Source organism: Anolis sagrei, chromosome Y, assembly GCF_037176765.1.
Source record: "Anolis sagrei isolate rAnoSag1 chromosome Y, rAnoSag1.mat, whole genome shotgun sequence".
In the NCBI taxonomy this organism is placed as follows: Eukaryota; Metazoa; Chordata; class Lepidosauria; order Squamata; family Dactyloidae; genus Anolis; species Anolis sagrei.
Genome location: NC_090035.1, coordinates 77,836,749 through 77,863,248, shown reverse-complemented (window position 1 = coordinate 77,863,248; position 26,500 = coordinate 77,836,749). Strand labels below are relative to the sequence as shown.

The window sequence follows — 26,500 nt, the reverse complement described above, 5'->3', positions numbered from 1 at the left end:
ACTAGGATAGGGTTTTCAGAGAAAGACGAGGGCGCATAGACAATCCTAAATCAATATGTATTAATAATAGCAATAATAATAATATCTATTATTATCCAGAGAGATAAGGCAGGATATACATTATTATTATTCATAATAATAATACATAGATATTATTACTCATAATATTTATGTATTACTAGCCGTCCCCTGCCTCGCGTTGCTGTGGCCCAGTCTGTGTATATGTGTTTTATGTGTGTATATATGTGTATATGTGTGTGTATATATATGTGTGTGTGTGTATATGTGGTTTTGAGTATGCGTTGTAATGTTTTGGTTTTTTTTGGGGGGGGGGCTTTTTAAGCCTCTTTTGCTGTGTTTTTCAGTGTTTTTATGAGTGATGGTCACTTGTTGAGCTGATAGGTGTCTTGTGTCCATGTGTGTGTGTATATTTGTGTATATGTGTATATATGTGTGTTTGTGTGTATATGTGTGTATATATTTGTGTATTTCTGTGTTTATATGTGTGTGTGTGTTTGTGTGTGTATATATATAGTGTTGTTTATGTGTGTGCTTGTGTATACAGTATGCATATATGTGTGTATGTGTATGTGTATATGTGTGTAGATGTATATGTATGTGTGTATATGTGTATATTTGTATTTGCTTGTGTGTATATATGTGTGTGTGTGTCTGCATGTATGTGTATGTGTATATGTGTGTAGGTGTATATGTATGTGTGTATATGTGTATATTTGTATGTGCTTGTGTGTATATATGCATGTGTGCATGTGTATATGTATATGAATGTATGTATATATGTATATATGGTTTATTTGGGGGGGGGGGTTAAAGTCCATTCTGCTGGGGGGGTTTGTGTGTTTGTAGGGGTGATGGACACTCGTTGGATTATTAGATGTATTGTGTCAAAATCTAATGTCAGTCCATGCAGTGGTTTCTGAGATATGTTTCTCCCACAAACAAACATTACATTTATATATAGATTACTAGCTGTCCCCTGCCACGCGTTGCTGTGGCCCACATGGGGGTTCTGTGTGGGAGGTTTGGCCCAATTCTATCATTGGTGGGGTTCAGAATGCTCTTTGATTGTAGGTGAACTATAAATCCCAGCAACTACAACTCCCAAATGTCAGGATTCTATTTTCACCAAACTCCAACCAGTGTTCACATTTGGACATATTGAGTATCCTTGTAGAGTTTGGTCCAGATCCATCATTGTTTGAGTCCACAGTGCTCTCTGGATGTAGGTGAACTACAACTCCAAAACCAAAGGACACTGCCCACCAAACCCTTCCAGTATTTTCTGTTGGTCATGGCAGAACTGTGTGCCGCGTTTGGTTCAATTCCATCGTTGGTGGGGTTCAGAATGTTTTTTGATTGTAGGTGAACTATAAATCCCAGCAACTACAACTCCCAAATGACAAAATCAATTTTTTTGAGTGAAGGACATACATTGGGTTGTTAGGTGTCTTGTGTCCAAATTTGGTGTCAATTTCCCCAGTGGTTTTTGAGTTCTGTTAATCCCACAAATGAACATTACATTTTTATTTATATAGATTATAATTATGTTGTTGTTCGTTCAGTCGTCTCCGACTCTTCGTGACCTCATGGACCAGCCCACGCCAGAGCTCCCTGTCAGCCGTTACCACCCCCAGCTCCCTCAAGGTCAGTCCAGTCACTTCAAGGATGCATTATTATCAAGGATAATTATTAATTTCTATCCTGCTTTATCTCTCTACAAAGTGGTGTAAAGTGGCTGACACCAGAAGCAATACAAACATTAAAATAGGATTTAAAAATATATACTTAAAAACACTGAAACCATTATTTATTTTATTTTATTTATTTTATTTATTTTATTTATTTTATTTATTTTATTTATTTTATTTATTTTATTTATTTTATTTATTTTATTTATTTTATTTATTTATTTTACTGAAACCATTAAACAAATTTATTAAAATACAACAAAGAATCCCAAAGTAAATAAATTCTCCTTAGAATCCAATATGATTAAAGTGTTGTATGTTTTTTCCTAGGTCGTCCATTTACAGAATTGCTTGTAAGACCTAGAAGGGACATATATTGTCAGATGTGGATAACTGAAACCATTGGTTCTGTGGATATGGGGGGTCGTATATGAAATGATCCTCCTATTGAAGTATCTAAACTTATTAGGTTTTTTTGAACGTGCCATCCTAAGACTGCAATACGTTGCCATAGGAGTAAAAAAAAACATCTCTTGCAAATATAATCACTTCTCAACAAAAGATTGCTCCAGGCACTGCCAGGCAATCAAATGCTAATTGAAGCATTCACACCTAGCTCCAGCAGACAAGAGTCCTTTGTCCCACCCTGGTCATTTCACAGATATATAAACCCTTTTTCCTACTTCCAACAGACCTCACTACCTCTGAGGATGCTTGCCATAGATGCAGGCAAAACGTCAGAAGAGAATGCTTCCAGAACATGGCTCCAGCAGACAAGAGTCCTTTGTCCCACCCTGGTAATTCCACAGATATATAAACCCTTTTTCCTAGTTCCAACAGACCTCACTACCTCTGAGGATGCTTGCCATAGATGCAGGCGAAATGTCAGGAGAAAATGGCCATATAGCCCGAAAAAACCTACAACAACCCAACTCTTGCAAATATTTCGTCCCAATCACAATCCCAATCATAATAATCCCAATGCAAAGGAATGATAATGAGGAACAAATCCATACTTGTGACTTGGTGGACCTTCTTTGCCGAATTGCCATCCTGAGCATCCTTCGGGCCTCCGATTCTGCAACACAGACAACCACCATTAATACCCAATTGAAGACAATGCAAACCATTAAATGAAATTGGTGCAATTCGGTTTAGAATTAGGATCATCAAATCAGGACCTGCAAAATAATAATAATAATAATAATAATAATAATAATAATAATAATAATAATAATGTATTTATTTATACCCCGCTACCATCTCCCAAGGGACTCGGTGCGGCTTACATGAGGCCGAGCCCACAACACAACAATAATAAAAACAATAACAACAAATAATACAAAACAATAAAATAAAAACTCATCACAAAAATAAGCAATAAACCTACAACAACCCAATATTTCCTATGTTTTTGCAAATAAGTAAGGGGGTGGACTAGATGGCCTCTGGGGACCCTTAGAAATAAGGAATCCACTCACCTCTGAACCCGGGAAGGAGGTGCAAAGACCCCGTGTTTTGGGGCACAAGTGAAATATCGAACCCCGAACACCGAACCGTCGTGTTTCCCGGTGGGTTTGTCCAACTCAATGCCGAACCAATAGCCTGGAAAAGAAGGAATATAAACATTTCTGTTCTGTTCCTGGTTTGCAAATGTTATTTCCTGTTTAATTGTGTGGTCCTTACTTCGAAAGTAGTTGTACTACTCCAGAAAGGTTGTTTTTGTGCCATAAACGATGTCGAATTGTTTGAGACCCTGTGAGATATTCATTGAAAAACTACAGCAAACATAGAATCATAGAATCATAGAATCAAAGAGTTGGAAGAGACCTCCTGGGCCATCCAGTCCAACCCCATTCTGCCAAGAAGCAGGAATATTGCATTCAAATCACCCCTGACAAATGGCCATCCAGCCTCTGCTTAAAAGCTTCCAAAGAAGGAGCCTCCACCACACTCCGGGGCAGAGAGTTCCACTGCTGAACGGCTCTCACAGTCAGGAAGTTCTTCCTCATGTTCAGATGGAATCTCCTCTCTTGTAGTTTGAAGCCATTGTTCCATTGCGTCCTAGTCTCCAAGGAAGCAGAAAACAAGCTTGCTCCCTCCTCCTCCCTGTGGCTTCCTCTCACATATTTATACACGGCTATCATATCTCCTCTCAGCCTTCTCTTCTTCAGGCTAAACATGCCCAGTTCCCTAAGCCGCTCCTCATAGGGCTTGTTCTCTAGACCTTTTATCATTTTAGTCGCCCTCCTCTGGACACTTGCCAATATCTCTCTTGAATTGTGGTGCCCAGAATTGGACACAATATTCCAGATGTGGTCTAACCAAAGCAGGAGGACGTCCCTCCCGCAAATACAAAGTTTTGAAAGGTTAATCAACTTTTCTCATGTTTCTATGATAGATCCAATCAGGAAATGACATTGATAACCCAGGAACGTAGTGTAAGACAGTGTTTCTCAACCTGGGGGTCGGGACCCCTGGGAGGGCCCCAAGGGGGTGTCAGAGGGGTCGCCAATTACTATCAGAGAACACAGTATTTTCTGTTGGTCATGGTGATTTTATGTGGGAAGTTTGGCCCAATTCTATCGTTGGTGGGGTTCAGAATGTTCTTTGATTGTAGGTGAACTATAAATCCCAGCAACTACAACTCTCAAATGTTACGGTCTATTTCCCCCAAACTCCACCAGTGTTTACATTTGGGCATATTGAGTATTCATGCCAAGTTTGGTCCAGATCCATCATTGTTTGAGTCCACAGTGCTCTCTGAATATAAGTGAACTACAACTCTCACACTCAAGGTCAATGTCAGTCAAACCCTTCCAGTATTTTCTGTTGGTCATGGGAGTTCTGTGTGCCAAGTTTGGTTCATTGGTGGCGTTCAGAATGCTCTTTGATTGTAGGTGAACTATAAATCCCAGCAACTACAACTCCCAAATGTCAAGGTCTACTTTCCTCAAACTCCACCAGTGTTCACATTTGGGCATATTGAGTATTCATGCCAAGTTTGGTCCAGATCCATCATTGTTTGAGTCCACAATGCTCTCTGGACGTAGGTGAACTACAACTCCAAAACCAAAGGACACTGCCCACCAAACCCTTCCAGTGTGCCAAGTTTGGTTCAATTCCATCATTGGTTGAGTTCAGAATGCTCTTTGATTGTAGGCGAACTATAAATCCCAACAACTACAACTCTCAAATGTCACGGTCTATTTCCCCCAAACTCCACCAGTGTTCACATTTGAGCATATTAGGTATTTGTGCCAAGTTTGGTCCAGATCCATCATTTTTTGTGTCCACAATGCTTTCTGGACGTAGGTGAACTACAACTCCAAAACTCAAGGTCAATACCCACTAAACCCTTCTAGTGTTTTCTGTTGTCATGGGAGTTCTGTGTCCCAAGTCTGGTTCAATTCCATCATTGGTGGAGTTCAGAATGCTCTTTGATTGTAGGCGAACTATAAATCCCAACAACTACAACTCTCAAATGTCACGGTCTATTTCCCCCAAACTCCACCAGTGTTCACATTTGGGCATATTGAGTATTCATGCCAAGTTTGATCCAGATCCATCATTGTTTGAGTCCACAATGCTCTCTGGACGTAGGTGAACTACAACTCCAAAACTCAAGGTCAATACCCACCAAACCCTTCTAGTGTTTTCTGTCGGTCATGGGAGTTCTGTGTCCCAAGTTTGGTTCAATTCCATCATTGGTGGAGTTCAGAAGGCTCTTTGATTGTAGGTGAACTATAAATCCCAGCAACTACAACTCTCAAATGACAAAATCAACCCCCGCAACCCCACCAGTATTCAAATTTGGGTGTTCAGAACCATTGGTGTAAGAGATGAGAAAAAGCTTGGGAAGGTCTCCGCCCGGCCCACCTGTCCTTCTTACCTGGGGCAAAGTCGGTCTTCCCATAGAAGCGGATGAGACCTTGCTTCTGCCCGGCCACCAGCACTTGGTCCCCGATCTCGATCTTCAAGCCTTCGCGGTCCAGGCTGCCCACGGAGAGGGACTTCTTCCTCAGAGCTGGGAAAGACAAGCAAGGCTCAATGCTATAGACTCCCGGGAGTTGTAGTTTACTAAGGGCATATGGTTTAACACCCCTTTATATGCAATAGCTTAATGCTATTGAATCCTGGGAGTTGTAGTTTTATTAAGGGTATATGGTTTGACACCCCTTTAAATGGCTCAATGCTATCGAATCCTAGGAGTTTTAGTTTTACTAAGAGCATATGGTTGGACACCCCTTTAAATAGCTCGATGCTATGGAATCCTGGGAGTTGTGGATTTACTAAGGACATATAGCTGGACACCCCTTTATATGCAGTAGCTGATGGGAGTTGTAGTCTGACTAAGGGTAGATGGTTTGACACCCCTTTAAATGGCTCAATGCTATCGAATCCTGGGAGTTTTAGTTTTACTAAGGGCATATGGTTTGACCCCCCACTCCTTTATATGTAATAGCTTAATGCTATCGAATCCTGGGAGTTGTAGTTTTACTAAGGGCATATGGTTGGACACCCCTTTCAATAGCTCAATGCTATCGAATTCTAGGAGTTGTAGTTTTACTAAGGGCATATGGTTGGACACCTCTTTATATGCAATAGCTTAATGCTATTGAATCCTGGGAGTTATAGTTTTACCAAAGGCATATGGGTTTATCCCCCCCCCCTCCCTTTATATGCAATAGCTTAGTGCTATTATTGAATCCTGCAAGTTATAGTCTTACTAAGGGCATATGGTTTGACCCCCCCTTTATATGCAATAGCTTAATTCAATGCTATTGAATCCTGGGAGTTGTAGTTTTATTAAGGGTATATGGTTGGACACCCCTTTCAATCACTCAATGCTATCGAATCCTGGGAGTTTTAGTTTTATTAAGGGCATATGGTTTGACACCCCTTTATATGCAATAGCTTAATGCTATCGAATCCTGGGAGTTTTAGTTTTATTAAGAGCATATGGTTGGACACCCCTTTAAATGGCGCAATGCTATTGAATCCTGAGAGTTGTAGTTTACTAAGGGCATATGGTTGTACACCCCTTTAAACAGCTCGATGATATGGAATCCTGGGAGTTGTGGATTTACTAAGGGCATATAGCTGGACACCCCTTTATATGCAGTAGCTGATGGGAGTTGTAGTCTGACTAAGGGTAGATGGTTTGACACCCCTTTAAATGGCTCAATGCTATCGAATCCTGGGAGTTGCAGTTTTACTAAGGGCATATGGATGGACACCCCTTTCAATGGCTCAATGCTATCGAATCCTAGGAGTTGCAGTTTTACTAAGGGCATATAGTTTGACCCCCACTCCTTTATATGTAATAGCTTAATGCTATCGAATCCTGGAAGTTGTAGTTTTACTAAGGGCTTATGGTTTGACACCCCCCTCCTTTATATGTAATAGCTTAATGCTATCGAATCCTAAAAGTTGTAGTTTTACTAAGGGTTTATGGTTTGACACCCCTTTAAATGGCTCAATGCTATCGAATCCTGGGAGTTGTAGTTATACTAAGGGCATATGGTTGGGCACCCCTTTAAACAGCTCAATGCTATGGAATCCTGGGAGTTGTAGGTTTACTAAGGGCATATGGCTGGGCACCCCTTTATATGCAATAGCTTGTGGGAGTTGTAGTTTTACTAAGGGGGCACAGCTTGACCTCACTTGAACTGCTATGGCTTAGTGCTATCAGATCCTGGGAGCTGCAGTTTTACTAAGGGCATATGGTTTGACGCCCCTTTAAATGGCTCAATACTATGCAATACTGGGAGTTGTAGTTTTAGTAAGGGAGTATGGTTTGACACCCACTTGAACTACCATGGCTCAGTGCTATCAGATCCTGGGAGCTGCAGTTTTACTAAGGGCATATGGTTTGACACCCCCCTTTAAATGGCTCAGTGCTATGGAATACTGGGAGTTGTAGTTTCACTATAGTTGTTGTTGTTGTTGTTGTTGTTATTATTATGACAGCTGGGAAACAAGTGCTAGGAACCCCACCTTTCTTGTCTTTGTCCTTCTCCTTGCGTCCCTTGGCGGTCATACGGGAGAAGTCCATCCGTGGGGTCCGAGGGGTGGAAGTGACCGAGGAAGGGGTCTGGTCAGCCGCTTTGGTGATCTTGGACACCGAGGCAAACACTCCTGCAATGGCAGAGAAGAAGAAGAACATTGTTTAGGGAGGAATTTGGATCTCGTTCTCTGGACATTTTTGAGAAGAGTCTAAACAACTGCATGCTTTGGAAGCTCCAGCCCAGGCATGGGCCAACTTCGGCTCTCCGAGTGTTTGGGACTTCAATTCCCACAATTCCTGACAGCTGGTAGGCCGTCAGGAAGGTTTCCCCTGACATTAAGGCTAGTCCTGTCCAACTCTGGGGGCTGGTGCTCATCTCTATTTCCAAGCCGAAGAGCTGGCGTTGTCTGTAGACACCTCCAAGGTCATATGGCCAGCATAGAATCATAGAATCAAAGAGTTGGAAGAGACCTCCTGGGCCATCCAGTCCAACCCCATTCCGCCAAGAAGCAGGAATATTGCATTCAAATCACCCCTGACAGATGGCCATCCAGCCTCTGTTTAAAAGCCTCCAAAGAAGGAGCCTCCACCACACTCCAGGGCAGAGAGTTCCACTGCTGAACGGCTCTCACAGTCAAGAAGTTCTTCCTCATGTTCAGGTGGAATCTCCTCTCTTGTAGTTTGAAGCCATTGTTCCGCGTCCTAGTCTCCATGGAAGCAGTAAACAAGCTTGCTCCCTCCTCCCTGTGGCTTCCTCTCACGTATTTATACATGGCTATCATATCTCCTCTCATCCTTCTCTTCTTCAGGCTAAACATGCCCAGCTCCTTAAGCCGCTCCTCATAGGGCTTGTTCTCCAGACCCTTGATCATTTTAGTCGCCCTCCTCTGGACACATTCCAGCTTGTCAATATCTCTCTTGAATTGTGGTGCCCAGAATTGGACACAATATTCCAGGTAAAGTGGTCTAACCAAAGCGGAATAGAGCATGGGGAGCATGACTTTCCTAGATCTAGACTCTATGCTCCTCTTGATGCAGGCCAAAATCCCATTGGCTTTTTTTGCCGCCACATCACATTGTTGGCTCATGTTTAACTTGTTGTCCACGAGGACTCCAAGATCTTTTTCACACGTACTGCTCTCGAGCCAGGCCTCATTGTCCCCCATTCTGTATCTCTGTCTTTCGTTTTTTCTGCCTAAGTGGAGTATCTTGCATTTGTCCCTGTTGAACTTCATTTTGTTAGTTTTGGCCAATCATCTCTCTAATCTGTCAAGATTGTTTTGAATCCTCCTCCTGTCCTCTGGAGTATTGGCTCTCCCTCCCAATTTGGTGTCATCTGCAAACTTGATGATCCTGCCTTCTAGCTCTTCATCTAAGTCATGGTAACGTAATGGAGTGCCATTACCTTCCTACCAAAGTGGTACCTATTGATCTACTCACGTTTGCATGTTTTCAAACTGCTAGTAATAGGGCAATAATCATGAAACTAGAGAAATCAACGTTAAAAAGTACCCCCTCTGCATTTAGAAATGAGCTTCGACTAAGGGTCCGTCTTGTCTGGAACATTTGTGGTTAGCACCTAAGAAACATGTGCAATCAACAACTTTCACAAGACAGTTCAGGCAAAAGGCTAAAAAGTTGACAAAGTGTCTTATATGGGGGAAAGAGCTATTTGGGTCTTGTGTCAAGAAATCATGTGATTTACAAGAGGTCAGTGAGTTAATGTGCCAAATAAGGAATTAGAAGAGTTATTCTATGTGCTAAATAAGGAATTAAGCCTAGGTGGTAGTTTGCAATTGGATAATTTTTGATGCAGTGCCAAAGGATCTTGTCTATATAATGTAAATCTGAGAGACATTGGGCGTGGCAGACTCTTGAAAGTACCAAGACCTGCGTGTTTGGTATGGCTGGCCCGTCTCATGATCATGACAAAATAAACCTTGCTTTTGTACTTGTCCTGAGACTGGATGTTTGTCTTTCTGCCTCCTGAGACCAGACCCAATGCAGGGACCCTGACACTAGATTGGCAGAAGCTGGTGCTAACAGCAGGAGCTCATCCCGCTCTCCAGATTCGAACCGCCAACCTTTTGGTCAGCAAATTCAGCAGCTCAGCGGTTTAACCCAGGGGGCAGATATTATTATATTTACATGTACATAGCAACATGGCACACATTCACATTAGGTCCAAGTGTCTAGGATTTGCAGAGGCTGGATGGCCATTTGTCAGGGGTGATTTGAATGCAATATTCCTGCTTCTTGGCAGGGGGTTGGACTGGATGGCCCATGAGGTCTCTTCCAACTCTTTGATTCTATGATTCTATGATTCTATATTATCATCATCACCATTATCATCGTTATTTCTGTCCCACTTTTCTCCCCATAGGGAAAAAGGCAGCTAAATAATAATATATTATTCAACCCAATAAAAATTAAAAACAAGGCAAATATGATAGATATAAAACAGAAACTCTACTTGATTATTTAATATGTTGGGGACCAGAGAGCTGTCAAAAACTGGAAATAGTTGAAAAGGGAACTATTTTACAATCTGCAATTCCAAGACTGAAACATAGATGGCGATAAAGAGATACAGGAGAAAACAAAAGGCTTTATTGTATGGTCAAAAGACTGGACAAAAATGGAAAATCCATAAAAAAATATATTGAAAATTAAAAACCACAGCATCCAAATCTATATAAATAAAAATGTAATGTTCGTTTGTGGGATTAACATAACTCAAAACCCACTGGGCGAATTTACACCAAATTTGGACACAAGACACCTCTCAGGCCAATGAGTGACCATCACTCATAAAAACGCTGAGAAACACAACAGAAGGGACTTAAAAAGCAACCCCCCCAAAATACATTACAATGCATGTACAAAACTACATATATATGCACAAATACACATATATACACACATTTATGCATATACACACACAAAACACATATACAGAAAGGGGGAAGGAAGGAAGGAAAGGGAGAAGGGGGGAGAGAAGGAGGGAAGGAGAGAAAGAGTGAAAGAAAGAGGGGAAAAAGGAGGGAAAGAAAGAGGAAAGGAAAGAAAGAAGGGTAGAGAAGGAAGGAAGGAGAGAAGGAAGGAGAGAAAGAGGGAAAGAAAGAGGGAAAGAAGGAGGGAAAGAAAGAAAGAAAGAAGGGTAGAGAAGGAAGGAAGGAGAGAAGGAAGGAGATAAAGAGTGAAAGAAAGAGGGAAAGAAGGAGGGAAAGAAGGCGGGAAGGAAAGAAAGAAGGGTAGAGAAGGAAGGAAGGAGAGAAGGAGGGAAAGAAGAAGGGAAAGAAGGAGGGAAGGACAGAAGGAAGGAAAGAAGGGCAGAGAAGGAAGGAAGGAGGGAGAGAAAGAAAGAAAGAAAGAGGGAAAGAAGAAGGGAAAGAAGGAGGGAAGGACAGAAGGAAGGAAAGAAGGGCAGAGAAGGAAGGAAGGAGGGAGAGAAAGAGAGAAAGAAAGGGAAAGAAGGAGCGAAGGAGAGAAAGAAGGAAAAAAGAAGGGTATAGGAGGAAGGAAAGAGAGAAAGAGGAAGAGAAAGAGTGAAAAAGGAGGGAAGGAAAGAAAGAAAGGTAGAGAAGGAAGGAGAGAAGGAAATAAAAAAGTGAAAGAGGAAAGGAAGGAGAGAAGGAACGAAAAAGAGAAAGAGGGAGGGAAGGAAGGAAAGAGACAAGAAAGGACGGAACCAAAGAGCAAAGGAAATGAGAAAAGAAACAGGTAGAGAAGGAAGAAAGAAGAAGGGAAAGAAAAAGAGGGAAGGAAGGAAAGAGGGAGGAAAGAAAGGAAAGAAAGGAAAGAAAGAAGGAGAGAAAGAGGGAGGGAAGGTTGGCCACATTTTACAGGTGCTAGATTATTATTATTATTATTATTATTATTATTATTATTATTATTATTTCTATCCCATCTTTTCCCCCATAGGAACTCAAGGCAGTTAACAATAACAAGACTCAACCCAATAAAGTTCAAAAACAAGGAAAATATGATAGATACGAAACAGAAACTCTACTTGATTATTTAATATGTTGGGGACCGGAGTGCTGTCAAAAACTGGAAATGGTTGAAAAGGGGAACTATTTTACAATCTGCAATTCCAAGACTGAAACATAGATGGCGATAAAAAAAATACAGAGGGGAGGCATTTTGTGGTCAAAAGAGTGGACAGAACCCGAAGATTTGGTATAATATCGATTTGCTGGAAGAGCGAGCCATTAGAAAACAAGGCAAGGGATCCTTGTTCAGAGTGCGCAGAAAGTCGTGTGTTGTAATTACCGTGCTTCGGAGGGCAAATGAAGTAGCGGATTCCTCCCACGCTGCCGTCGTTCTTGCCGTCAGGTTCGTCCAGCTCCACTCCAACCCACTGGCCGCTGGCAAACTCGGTGGTGCCGCAAAAACGCAAGGTGCCCACCTGCAATGATATATTCATGTATGCATCACACAATGTTTTCTTGGGCTAACACTGATCTAAGGTCACATTTTGCATGTTCTCCAAGTTACGAGTGAATTAAATTGGATCGTACCATGGTTCCACGGTCAGAAAGTGTGCATAGAACTGCACTGGAGGGCTTACATATAGTTAGAAAAAAAATCTGGGAGTTGTAGTTCCAAAAAGGAACTTCTCTGGTGGTTTCAGGATGCAGTCGTCATAGGTCATTTACTTGACCTTCACCCTAAACTTTAGATTTAGGGTCAACTGAAATGAAGGCACATCAACAATAACAATCTTCATTAATGTATTGCCGAAGGCTTTCATGGCTGGAATCAATAGGTTCTCGTGGGTTTTTTCGGGCTATATGGCCATGTTCTAGAGGCATTTTCTCCTGACGTTTTGCCTGCATCTATGGCAAGCATCCTCAGAGGTTGTGAGGTCTGTTGGAAATAGGGAAATGGGTTTATATATCTGTGGAATGACTGGGGTGGGGCAAAAAGCTCTTCTCTGCTGGAGCTAGGTGTGAATGTTTCAACTGACCACCTTCATTAGCATTTGAAGGCCTGGCTGAGCCTGGGAGAATCTTTTGTTGAGAGGTGTTAAGCTGTGCTTGGTTGCTTCCTCTCTGCTGTTTTGCTGTTGTAATTGTAAAGTTTTTTTTAATACTGGTAACCAGATTTTGTTCATTTTCATGGTTTCCTCCTTTCTGTTGAAATTGTCCACATGCTTGTGGATTTCAATGGCTTCTCTGTGTAGTCTGACATGGTTGTTGTTGGAGTGGTCCAGCATTTCTGGACAAGTGGGATCCTCTCACCTCTGCAGGAGTCTACCGTGTACCATGCAGTTGTGGACAAGTCTACATAGGGACCACCAAAGGCAGCAGCATTGCCCAAACACGCATCAAGGAACATGAAAGGCACTGCAGACTACTTCAACCAGAGAAGTCAGCCATAGCAGAGCACCTGAGGAACCAACCTGGACACAGCATATTATTTGAGAACACAGAAGTGCTGGACCACTCTCACAACCACCATGTCAGACTACACAGAGAAGTCATTGAAATGCACAAGCAATCCTTTCAACAGAAAGGAGGAAACCATGAAAATGAACAAAATCTGGCTACCAGTATTAAAAAAACTCTAAAATTACAACACCAAAACAGCAGAGAGGAAGCAACCAAGCACAGCTTAACACCTCTCAACAAAAGATTCTCCCAGGCTCAGCCAGGCCTTCAAATGCTAATGAAGGTGGTCAGTTGAAATATTCACACCCAGCTCCAGCAGAGAAGAGCTCCTTGCCCCACCTCAGCCATTCCACAGATATATAAACCCCTTTTCCTAGTTCCAACAGACCTCACTACCTCTGAGGATGCTTGCCATAGATGCAGGCGAAACGTCAGGAGAAAATGCCTCTAGACCATGGCCATATAGCCCGAAAAAACCCACGAGAACCAATCTTCATTAACTTGATTCTTTCATCTGCCAAAAGCAGTTAATTAGTCTAAAGGTGCCTAGGAGCTTAGAAGCTGCAACATCTTCCACGTCTAGGGTTGAGGAAACTCAAGTTTAAGAAGTTTAAGGCCTTCTACACTGCCATTTGATCCAGATTATTGAAATATGGATAAGTTTATGTCAAGTCACTTTGAGTCTTTTCTGGGAGAGATAAAGCAGAGTATAAATAATAACAATTATTATTATTATTATTATTATTATTATTATTATTACATTTTGTGTCAGGAGCTACTTGAGAAACTGAAAGTCACTTCTGGTGTGAGAGAATTGGCCGTCTGCAAGGACGTTGCCTAGGGGATGCCTGGATGATTGATGTTTTACCAACCTTGTGGGAGGCTTCTCTCATTTGTTTATTTACTTCATGTATATACCGTCCCTCTCAGCCCGCCGGCGACTCGGGACGGTTTACACTTGGTACCTGTAAGACTGTAGGTTTTATATAGCAATATTAAATGACCACTCACAAGCCGGTTTTGCTTTGAAATGGATATATTGCTTGTAACTCTGCAGCAGAGAAAGACACTACTGACTTTTTCCCACCACCACTTCCTTTTATACACCTTTCCTGCCCATCTCCCCCCTCTTCTCAGTTTCCTTAGTAGAACTTGTTGCTTCACAAGTTCCAATACAAGGTTTCCAGTGCCCTCTTCTAGCTTCAAAATGTCACAGAGAGGGGATTGAGGTAGCCAGGATGATTCAGTCAGGATGTCGCCGAGGGAATTTGTGATGTCTTCATGCTGTCAGAAATTGACTCCTGACATGTACCAAGACCATAAAATACAATTTCAATACAATTTCTCATGTCCCCACACGGGGAGCTGGAGCTGACAGAGGGAGCTCAACTTACTCTCCTTGGATTCGAACTGCTGACCTGTCAGTCAGCAGTCAGGCTGGCACAAGGGTTTAACCCATTGCACCACAGGGACTCCAATAATAATAATACGTTTATATTTAATTCTGTTTTAATGTTTAGGTGTTAACCGCTATGAGTCGCCTTAGGGCTGAGAATGGCGGTATACAAGTGAAGTAAATAAATAAATAATAAATTTGTATATTTTAAATTGCATGCTGATGCTTTTATGTCAAGTCGCTTTGTGTTTCCTTCAGGAGAGATAAAATGGGGAATAAATAAATAAAATAATAATAATAATAATAATAATAATAAGGACCAGGCCATGGCACAGCTAGTTAGTAGCCAACTGCATTAAATCACTACTGACCAAGAGGTCATGAGTTTGAAGCCAGCCCGGGTCGGAGTGAGCTCCCGACCATTAATAGTCTAGCTTGCTATTGACCTATGCAGCCCGAAATCAGTTAGGGTTTAGGTTTAGAGGTGTGAGCAGTCTGGGTTAGGTTCAGGAGAGTCAGGAGTTAGGTTCAGAGGAGTGAGGAGTTAAGAGTTGGGAGAGAAGGATAGTAAAGGTAGCGGAGTGACTTGTGAAGCAAAGCTTTGAGGCTTTGAAAAGCTGGGTTTGGCTATTGGAAGTTTCTCAGGCTAGTGCAGCCAAATGGTGAAACAGAGTGGGTATTCTTTTAGTCTAAGGAGAGGCTAAAGAATAGTTTACTTAGTAGTTGATCTAGGGAGGATCAAACAAGGGAAACATCCGTGTATTGAAACTTTGTCTGAAACAAGTGCTCTACGTCAGAAAAATACTATGTTACTTAAAAGAATGAACTGTTAAAGTTACAAGTATTATTCCAAGTGCAACAAGGAAAAGTTACATCTTGCAACCACACGCTGTGTACTTAATAAAATTGTTAACTTTTATTTGAAGATTGCCTCAGCTCCGTCTATTCTGTGTCCAAAGTGCCATTACTCACAATATTACAACTTACCTCACATGGTGGCAGAAATGCAGGGAAAAGTAACCAAATAAACCTACATTCTTCTCTCCAGTCACACTACAGTATATACAGTGTAATTACTACTAAGTTATTACTTTCTTAATAAAGGAGGAGGTGCAATTAAACAGCCTCCCTTCTAACTTGATGGTAAATTTGGTTCCTAATCGGCAACCTCCATTGCAAATCGGCTAGTCCTTTTGAAAATTGGGAACTGGAATAAAATCTCCTGAATACTGGTTCCTTTCAAATTGGTGGCAACAATAAATCATCCCTCGGCTCCCCTGCTTCTTTTCAAATTGACAGTTGCATCTGATAAGTAGGAAATTTAGGTACCACTTCATGCAGGGAGGCTAATTTAACTAATTTACAACACCATAAAAATCTTCCAGCAGTGTGCAGAAGAATGAGGAAGTACTCCATCAAAGGACCCGGTTTCACAAGTGTACGGTGACACGGCAGCTCCCCCTGTGGCCGGAATTGAGCATACCCTCATGAAGCCAGAAAGCTGGAATGTTAAATTGCTTCTGTGTCTGTCTATATATGTTGTATGTCTAATGGCACTGAATGTTTACCATGTATATGTGCATTGTAATCCGCCTTGACTCCCCTGCAGGGTGAGAAGGGCAAAATATAAGTACTGTAAATAAATATCTGCTTTGATAATTTGGACTATATGGCAGTGTAGAAGGGACCTCAAAGTGGCTAACAGTAAACATAAACAGTAAAGTTGGACCATAACAGAGGTGATACCTCGACAGGCTTCTCTAACCAAGTGCCATCTTAATCATATGATGGGAACGATTTGCATGACTGCCTTGTCTCAATATTATGTCATCCTGGGAGTTGTGGTTCACCCCAACTCGCAAGGAAAACCCATCCTTACCTTCAACCCATCCACAAGGACCCGGTCTCCGAGCTTGAGGCCGAGGGAGATGAGCATGAGGTTCCCCGGGATGTTGTCATAGTTGGGCAGAGTGACCTTCGGTAGGTTGCAGCTCAAGGGCACGGCGTCCAGCAGCAGCTGCTTCAGCTCCTTGGCGATCATGGCCGCCTCCGCCTTGTCCAAAGTCATGTCCATGGGGTCTGGCACCACATCTGCAGGGACCTGGCCTTTACTATTCTGTGGGAAGGAGAGCCAAGCAGCAGGGCGGTCAGTAGAAATGTGGTCTTGGCCAGGATTCAGGCTTGCAGAGCCCTCTCAGATCCTACATAGCAGACATGGGCCAACTTCGGCCCTCCAAGTGTTTTGGACTTCAACTCTCGCAATTTGTGAGAGTTGAAGTCCAAACAGAGATCCTTTTTTTGGCCAAAGCTATTGCTTGTTGTTTGCTCAAGGCCAACAATCAGACGTTATACAGTGCCAGACCTGAAGAACATCCTCTGAAGCAACAAACAGCATCAGGATACACTCTATCCTGGTCACATAGACCTCAGATGAGGATTACCATGTACCATGTATTACTTTTGGTGCTTCAGATATTTTGGACTTCAGCTCCCAGCATCTCTGGGCATTAGCTAAGGCTGCTGGGAGTCCTAAACACCTGGAGGACCAAAGGGTTGGACACAATAGCATGAAAAGACCATTAACTCCCAAATGCTACTCCTCAAAATGTTTTGGACTTAGTTCCCAGCATCTCTGACCATTGACCAAAGTGACTAAGCCTGCTGGGAGTTGAAGTGCAGAATACCTGGGATCGCATTATATATATATATATTCTCATATAACTCTGATGCTCTGTAAAGTACTGGTGCTCTCTCTTGACCAGTCCTGGACTTGGTAGTTCATTTGGTCAAATTCATTGTTTATTGTCTGCTTGCCTTCCTGCTCCATGTCTCATATGGAAGACACTATAGAGCTGCTATATATACCCTAGACCCCTATATTTTATGTATTGATGTTATGCTAGAATATTATGTGCCCAGGACCAACAATTGGACGTTATGACTCTATACAGACTCGGAGAACACCCTCTTAAGCAACAAACAACATCTGAATACACTCTATCCTCTGTGTCTCATCTTGAAGACACTATAGAGCTGCTATATATTCCAGAACCTACCCAAAACCCCTATATCTTATGCATTCATGTTATGCTAGAAATAATATAATTGCAACATTATGTGCCTAAGACCAACAGCCACAAGTTATGGCTACATACAGTGCCAGACTAGAAGAACACCCTCTTAAGCAACAAACAACATCTGAATACACTCTATCCCCTGCATCTCATCTTGAAGACATTATAGAGCTGATATATATTCCAGAGCCTCCCCAAGACCCCTATATCTTATGCATTCATGTTATGCTAGAATATTATGTGCCCAGGACCAACAATTGGACGTTATGACTCTATACAGCCTCGGAGAACACCCTCTTAAGCAACAAACAACATCTGAATACACTCTATCCTCTGTGTCTCATCTTGAAGACACTATAGAGCTGATATATATTCCAGAACCTACCCAAGACCCCTATATCTTATGCATTCATGTTATGCTAGAATATTATGTGCCCAGGACCAACAATTGGACGTTATGACTCTATACAGTGCCAGACTTGGAGAACACCCTGTTAAGCAACAAACAACATCTAAATACACTGTATCCTCCATGTCTCATCTGAAAGACACTGCAGCGCTGATATATATTCCAGATCCTACCCAAGAACCACATAGCTTATGCATTCATGTTATGCTAGAAATACTATAACTGCAGTATTATGTGCCCAGAACCAAGAGACACGAGTTATGACACTTACAGTGCCAGACCTGGAGAACATCCTCTTAAGCAACAAACAACTTCTGAATACACTTTATCCTCCATGTCTCATCTGAAAGACACTACAGAGCTAATATATATATTCCAGATCCTACCCAAGACCCCTATATCTTATGCATTCATGTTATGCTATACATAATGTAAGTGCAACATCATGATGAACAGCTCTCTCTTGACCAGTCCTGGACTTGGTAGTTCATTTGGCCAAAGTCATTGTTTGTTGTCTGCTTGCCTTCCTGCTCTGTGTCTCATCTGGAAGACATTATAGAGCTGATATATATTCCAGATCCTATCCAAGACCCCATATCTTCTGCATTCATGTTATGCTATAAATAATATAATTGCAACATTATGTGCCTAGGACCAACAGCCACAAGTTATGGCTACGTACAGTGCCAGACTAGGAGAACACCCTCTTAAGCAACAAACAACATCTGAATACACTCTATTCTCCTAGTCTCATCTGGAAGACACTATAGAGCTGATATATATTCCAGACCCTACCCAAGACCCCCATATCTTATGCACTCATGTTATGCTATAAATAATATAATTGCAATATTATGTATGCAGGACCAACAGCCACAAGTTATGGCTACATACAATGCCAGACTTTAAGAACATCTCCTTAAGCAACAAACAACTTCTGAATACACTCTGTCCTTCATGTCTCATCTGGAAGACACTACAGAGCTGATATATATTCCAGATCCTACCCAAGACCCCCCCCCCCCCCCCCATAGCTTATACATTCATGTTATGCTAGAAATACAATAACTACAATATGATGTGCCCAGAACCAAGAGCCAGAAGTTATGGCTACATACAGTGCCAAGCCTGGAGAACATCCTCTTAAGCAGCAAACAACTTCTGAGTACATTCTATCCTCCGTGTCTCATCTGGAGAATTGATATATATTCCAGATCCCACCCAAGACCCCCATAGCTTATGCATTCATGTTATGCTAGAAACAATATAATTGCAACATTATGTGCCTAGGACCAACAGCCACAAGTTATGGCTACATACAGTGCCAGAGCAGGAGAACATCCTCTTAAGCAACAAACAACTACATACAGTGCCAGATCTGGAGAACATCCTCTTAAGCAACAAACAACATCTGAATACACTCTGTCCTCCGTGCCTCATCTGAAAGACACTACAGAGCTGATATATATTCCAGATCCTACCCAAGACCCCATATCTTATGCATTCATGTTATGCTAGAAATAACATAATTGCAACATTATATGCCTAGGACCAACAGCCACAAGTTATGGATACGTACAGTGCCAGACTAGGAGAACACCCTCTTAAGCAACAAACAACATCTGAATACACTCTATCCTTCATGTCTCATCTTGAAGACACTATAGAGCTGATATATATTCCAGATCCTACCCAAGACCCCTATATCTTATGCATTCATCTTATGCAATAAATAATATAATTGCAATATTATGTATGCAGGACCAACAGCCACAAGTTATGGCTACATAAAATGCCAGACTTGGAGAACATCCTCTTAAGCAACAAACAACATCTGAATACAATCTATCCTCTGTGTCTCATCTGGAAGATACTATAGAGCTGATATATATTCCAGACCCTACCCAAGACCCCCATATCTTATACATTCATGTTATGTTAGAAATACTATAATTGCAACATTATGTGCCTAGGACCAACAGCCACAAGTTATGGCTACATACAGTGCCAGAGCAGGAGAACATCCTCTTAAACGACAAACAACTTCTGAATACACTTTATCCTCCATGTCTCATCTGGAAGACACTACAGAGCTGATATATATTCCAGATCCTACACAAGATCCCCATATCTTATACATTCATGTTATGTTAGAAATACTATAATTGCAACATTATGTGCCTAGGACCAACAGCCACAAGTTATGGCTACATACAGTGCCAGAGTAAGAGAACATCCTCTTAAGCAGCAAACAACTTCTGAATACACTCTGTCCTCTGTGTCTCATCTGGAAGACACTATAGAGCTGATATATATTCCAGATGCTACCCAAGACTCTCATAGCTTATGCATTCATGTTATGCTAGAAATAATATAATTGCAACATTATGTGCCTAGGACCAACAGCCACAAGTTATGGCTACACACACAGTGCCAGACTAGGAGAACATCCTCTTAAACAACAAACAACTTCTGAATACACTTTATCCTCCATGTCTCATCTGGAAGACACTATAGAGCTGATATATATTCCAGATCCTACCCAAGACCCCCATAACTTATGTATTCATGCTATGCTAGAAATACAATAACTACAATATGATGTGCCCAGAACCAAGAGCCAGACGTTATGGCTACATACAATGCAAGATTAGGAGAACATCCTGTTAAGCAACAAACAACATTTGAACACATTTTATCCTCTGTGTCTCATCTGGAAGACACTATAGAGCTGATATATATTCCAGACCCTACCCAAGACCCCCATATCTTATGCATTCATGTTATGCTATACATAATATAATTGCAACATTATGTGCCTAGGACCAACAGCCACAAGTTATGGCTACATACAGTACCAGACCTGGAGAACATCCTCTTAAGCAACAAACAACATCTGAATACACTCTATTCTCTGTGTCTCATCTGGAAGACACTATAGAACTGATATATATTCCACATCCTACCCAAGACCCCCATATCTTATGCATTCATGTTATGCTAGAAATAATATAATTGCAACATTATGTGCCTAGGACCAACAGCCACAAGTTATGGCTACATACAGTACCAGACCTGGAGAACATCCTCTTAAGCAACAAACAACATCTGAATACACTCTATCCTCTGCGTCTCATCTGGAAGATACTATAGAGCTGATATATATTCCAGACCCTACCCAAGACCCCCATATCTTATGCATTCATGTTATGCTAGAAATAATATAATTGCAACATTACGTGTCTAAGACCAACAGCCACAAGTTATGGCTACACACAGTGCCAGACTAGAAGAACATCCTCTTAAGCAACAAACAACATCTGAATACATTCTGTGTCTCATCTGGAAGATACTATAGAGCGGGTATATATTCCAGAGCCTACCCAAGACCCCATACCTTATGCATTCATGTTATGCTAGAAATAATATAATTGCAGCATTATGTGCCTAGGACCAACAGCCACAAGTTATGACTGCACACAGTGCCAGACTAGGAGAACATCCTCTTAAGCAACAAACAACATCTGAACACATTTTATCCTCTGTATCTCATCTGGAAGACACTATAGAGCTGATATATATTCCAGATCCTACCCAAGACCCCCATATCTTATGCACTCATGTTATGCTAGAAATACTATAACTGCAATATTATGTGCACAGAACCAAGAACCAGAAGTTATGGCTACACACAGTGCCAGACTAGGAGAACATCCTCTTAAACAACAAACAACTTCTGAATACACTCTTTCCTCTGTGTCTCATCTGGAAAACACTATGGAACTGATATATATTCAAGACCCTACCCAAGACTCCATATCTTATGTACTGATGTTATGCTAGAAATACAATAACTACAATATGATGTGCCCAGAAACAAGAGCCAGAAGTTATGGCTACATACAATGCAAGATTAGGAGAACATCCTGTTAAGCAACAAACAACATCTGGACACATTTTATCCTCTGTGTCTCATCTGGAAGACACTATAGAACTGATATATAGTCCACATCCTACCCAAGACCCCCATATCTTATGCATTCATGTTATGCTATACATAATATAATTGCAACATTATGTGCCTAGGACCAATAGCTACAAGTTATGGCTACACACAGTGCCAGACTAGGAGAACATCCTCTTAAGCAACAAACAACATCTGAATACACTCTATTCTCTGTGTCTCATCTGGAAGACACTATAGAACTGATATATATTCCACATCCTACCCAAGACCCCCATATCTTATGCATTCATGTTATGCTAGAAATAATATAATTGCAACATTATGTGCCTAGGACCAACAGCCACAAGTTATGGCTACATACAGTACCAGGCCTGGGGAACATCCTCTTAAGCAACAAACAACATCTGAATACACTCTATCCTCTGTGTCTCATCTGGAAGATACTATAGAGCTGATATATATTCCAGACCCTACCCAAGACCCCCATATCTTATGCATTCATGTTATGCTAGAAATAATATAATTGCAACATTACGTGTCTAAGACCAACAGCCACAAGTTATGGCTACACACAGTGCCAGACTAGAAGAACATCCTCTTAAGCAACAAACAACATCTGAATACATTCTGTGTCTCATCTGGAAGACACTATAGAGCGGGTATATATTCCAGAGCCTACCCAAGACCCCATACCTTATGCATTCATGTTATGCTAGAAATAATATAATTGCAGCATTATGTGCCTAGGACCAACAGCCACAAGTTATGGCTGCACACAGTGCCAGACTAGGAGAACATCCTCTTAAACAACAAACAACATCTGAATACACTCTATCCTCTGTGTCTCATCTGGAAGATACTATAGAGCTGATATATATTCCAGACCCTACCCAAGACCCACATATCTTATGCATTCATGTTATGCTATAAATAATATAATTGCAACATTATGTGCCTAGGACCAATAGCCACAAGTTATGGCTACATACAGTGCCAGAGCAGGAGAACATCCTCTTAAACAACAAACAACTTCTGAATACACTTTATCCTCCGTGTCTCATCTGGAAGACACTATAGAACTAATACATATTCCAGATCCTACCCAAGACCCCCATAGCTTATGTATTCATGCTATGCTAGAAATACAATAACTACAATATGATGTGCCCAGAACCAAGAGCCAGAAGTTATGGCTACATACAATGCAAGTCTAGGAGAACATCCTGTTAAGCAACAAACAACTTCTGAATACACTTTATCCTCCGTGTCTCATCTGGCAGATACTATAGAGCTGATATATATTCCAGATCCTACCCAAGACCCCCATATCTTATGCACATAATATTCACACCCAACCCCGCTTGCTTTTCTCACCCTGACCGCGGGGTTGGCTCCGTGTTCGAGGAGACACTTCACGGCCCCCAGACACAGGTTCGAAGCCGCAATGTGGAGGGCCGTCCCGTGGTTGAAATCGCTACAGGTGGAGTTGAGGACTTTAAAAAGGGGAGAAAACACATAAGTCAAGCAGGAGGGTTACGGGACGCCCCGCCTGCCCCGTCCTGGAGGAAAGGAAGGGGTGCGAAAGCCGAGAAAGGAGGTAAAGAAAGAAAGAAGGAAGGTACTTACAGTAGGTTAGGTTCTGTATAAAACAAGGATCTGGAAGGAAGTGAAAGCCATGCGATACTGATCTGGGCCAGACCTCTTTGCATCCTGACCCCTAAGGCAGGCATGGGGCAACTTGGACCCTCCAGGTGTTTTGGACTGCAACTCCCACAATTCCTAACAGCCGATAGGCTGTTAGGAATTGTGGGAGTTGTAGTCCAAAACACCTGGAGGGTCCAAGTTGCCCCATGCCTGTCCTAAGATCAATAAACCTTTGAAATCTTTACTAACTGATAATAGTTTAAACATTTCAACGTTACTTTTCCCTTCCAACAAGCTTATCCAGTCAATATTAAACTACAAATTTTAATTTTATATTTTATTGGTATTGGTTTTTTAATGTTTATGTATTTTATTATATGTACTTTAATGGTATTGTCTTTATTCGGTCTGTTTCAACTGTGTTGTATCTTGCCTCAACCCTCCAAGAGAGGCAGATAACAACAATACAATTAATTATTATTATTATTATTATTTTACTGACACAAAAGCACAGTATGTCACAGCAAACGAGATTTATATGCTGGATTTCGTATCACAAAATCACAAGTCGAACACTTCCTAAGCGTAATTATAATTATAATAATTATTATTATTGTATTGTTATTATTGTTGTGTTTTATCTGAGTGTTACACCTCACCTTGAGCCTTGAAGAAAGGCAGACAGCAAATATTATGTATTACTATTACTATTATTATTATTATTATTATTATTGTATTATTGTTATTGTTGTGTTTTCTCTGAGTGTTATACCTCACCTTGAGTCTTAATGAGAGGTAGATAGCAAATATTTTGTATTATTATTATTATTACACTTGGGAAGTGTTTGACTTGTGAAATAATAATAATAATAATAATAATTGTATTATTATTTATAATTATAATAATAATAATTGTATTATTATTGTATTGTTGTTATTGTTGTGTTTCATCTGAGTGTTACACCTCACCTTGACCCTTGATGAGAGGTAGATAGCAAATATTTTGTATTATTATTATTATTATTACGCTTGGGAAGTGTTTGACTTGTGAAATAATAATAATAATAATAATTATTATTATTATTATTATTATTATTATTATTATTATTATATTCTTGTTATTGTTGTGTTTTATCTGAGTGTTACACCTCACCTTGATGAGAGGCAGATAGCAAATATTTTGTATTATTATTACTATTATTATTATTGTATTGTTATTGTTGTGTTTTATCTGAGTGTTATATCTCACCTTGAGCCTTGATGAGAGGCAGATAGTAAATATTTTGTATTATTATTACTATTATTATTACGCTTGGGAAGTGTTCAACTTGTGAAATAATAATAATAATTATTATTATTATTTTATTCTTGTTATTGTTGTGTTTTGTCTGTGTGTTACACCTCACCTTGAGCTTTGATGAGAGGCAGATAGCAAATATTTTCTATTATTATTATTATTATTATTATTATTATTATTATTATTATTATTACGCTTGGGAAGTGTTTGACTTGTGAAATAATAATAATAATAATTATTATTATTATTATATTCTTGTTATTGTTGTGTTTTATCTGAGTGTTACACCTCACCCTGACCCTTGATGAGAGGTACATAGCAAATATTTTGTATTATTATTATTGTTATTATTATATTGTTGTTGTTGTTGTTGTTTTTTATCTGAGTGTTATACCTCACCTTGAGCCTTGATGAAAGCCAGATAGCAAATATTTTGTATTATTATTATTATTACGCTTGGGAAGTGTTCGACTTGTGAAATAATAATAATAATAATAATAATAATAATAATAATAATAATTATTATTATTATTATTATTATTATATTCTTGTTATTGTTGTGTTTTATCTGAGTGTTACACCTCACCTTGAGAATTGATGAGAGGCAGATAGCAAATATTTTGTATTATTATTATTATTATTGCATTGTTGTTCTTGTTGTGTTTTATCTGAGTGTTACACCTCACCTTGAGCCTTGATGAAAGCCAGATAGCAAATATTTGTATTATTATTATTATGCCTGGGAAGTGTTCGACTTGTGAAATAATAATAATAATTATTATTATTATTATTATTATTATTATAGTATTGTTGTTTTTTATCTGAGTGTTACATCTTACCTTGAGCCTTGATCAGAGGCAGATAGCAAATCTTTTGTATTATTATTATTATTATTATTATTACGCTTGGGAAGTGTTCAACTTGTGAAATAATAATAATAATTATTATTATTATTAATATTGTATTCTTGTTATTGTTGTGTTTTATCTGAGTGTTACACCTCACCTTGACCCTTGATGAGAGGCAGATAGCAAATATTTTCTATTATTATTATTATTATTATTATTATTATTATTATTATTATGCTTGGGAAGTGTTCGACTTGTGAAATTATTATTATTATTGCTGCTGTTGTTGTTGTATTCTTGTTATTGTTGTGTTTTATCCGAGTGTTATACCTCACCTTGTTTATAAGCTATGTTATATTATTATTATATTAATATTATTAATAATATGGTATTATTGTTGTTATTGTTATTATTGTTATTCCAAACCATTGTTACAAGGAAGTCTATTCCCTGTTGTTATAAGTACAACCTTATTTGTTATTTAATGCTGTACCTTTGTCCTTGGAGGCCTTAAGGAGGATGCAGATAATAATAATAATAATAATAATAATAATAATAATAATAATATCAGTGCAATTTGCCAACTTGCTTCTTATCATCCAATTAAGTGACCAGACACAGTTGTTTCTACTTCAGTAGCGGCTCTAATCTTTATTTACATTTCATTCTTTGCAATAACACTTACTCATTAGTACAGTCAGATGCAAGGAAGAAGAGCCAAGAGAGAGAACAAAGTGGTCTATTTATACC

At 40.1% G+C, this 26,500-nt stretch overlaps 1 protein-coding gene across 6 annotated transcripts in view; it reads right to left on the bottom strand.

The window, feature by feature from the left end:
• CLIP3 (CAP-Gly domain containing linker protein 3) overlaps positions 1-26,500 on the bottom strand; it is a 52,081-nt gene that overhangs the window by 5,860 nt on the left and 19,721 nt on the right. For 5 of the 6 annotated variants that reach the window (XR_010908811.1, XR_010908812.1, XR_010908814.1 and 2 more), the window contains exons 6-13: positions 23,588-23,617; positions 23,336-23,454; positions 16,391-16,627; positions 11,995-12,130; positions 7,710-7,850; positions 5,602-5,736; positions 3,191-3,314; positions 2,726-2,787 (exon numbers count right to left, since the gene is read on the bottom strand). Coding sequence is in view for 2 of the 6 variants with exons in the window: in XM_067461653.1 (XP_067317754.1) it covers positions 2,726-2,787; positions 3,191-3,314; positions 5,602-5,736; positions 7,710-7,850; positions 11,995-12,130; positions 16,391-16,627; positions 23,336-23,454; positions 23,588-23,617 (984 nt within the window). In the remaining 4 variants the exon portion in view is untranslated. The remainder of the gene's footprint in view (positions 1-2,725; positions 2,788-3,190; positions 3,315-5,601; positions 5,737-7,709; positions 7,851-11,994; positions 12,131-16,390; positions 16,628-23,335; positions 23,455-23,587; positions 23,618-26,500) is intronic. The other variant, XM_067461654.1, reaches the window with a different exon arrangement.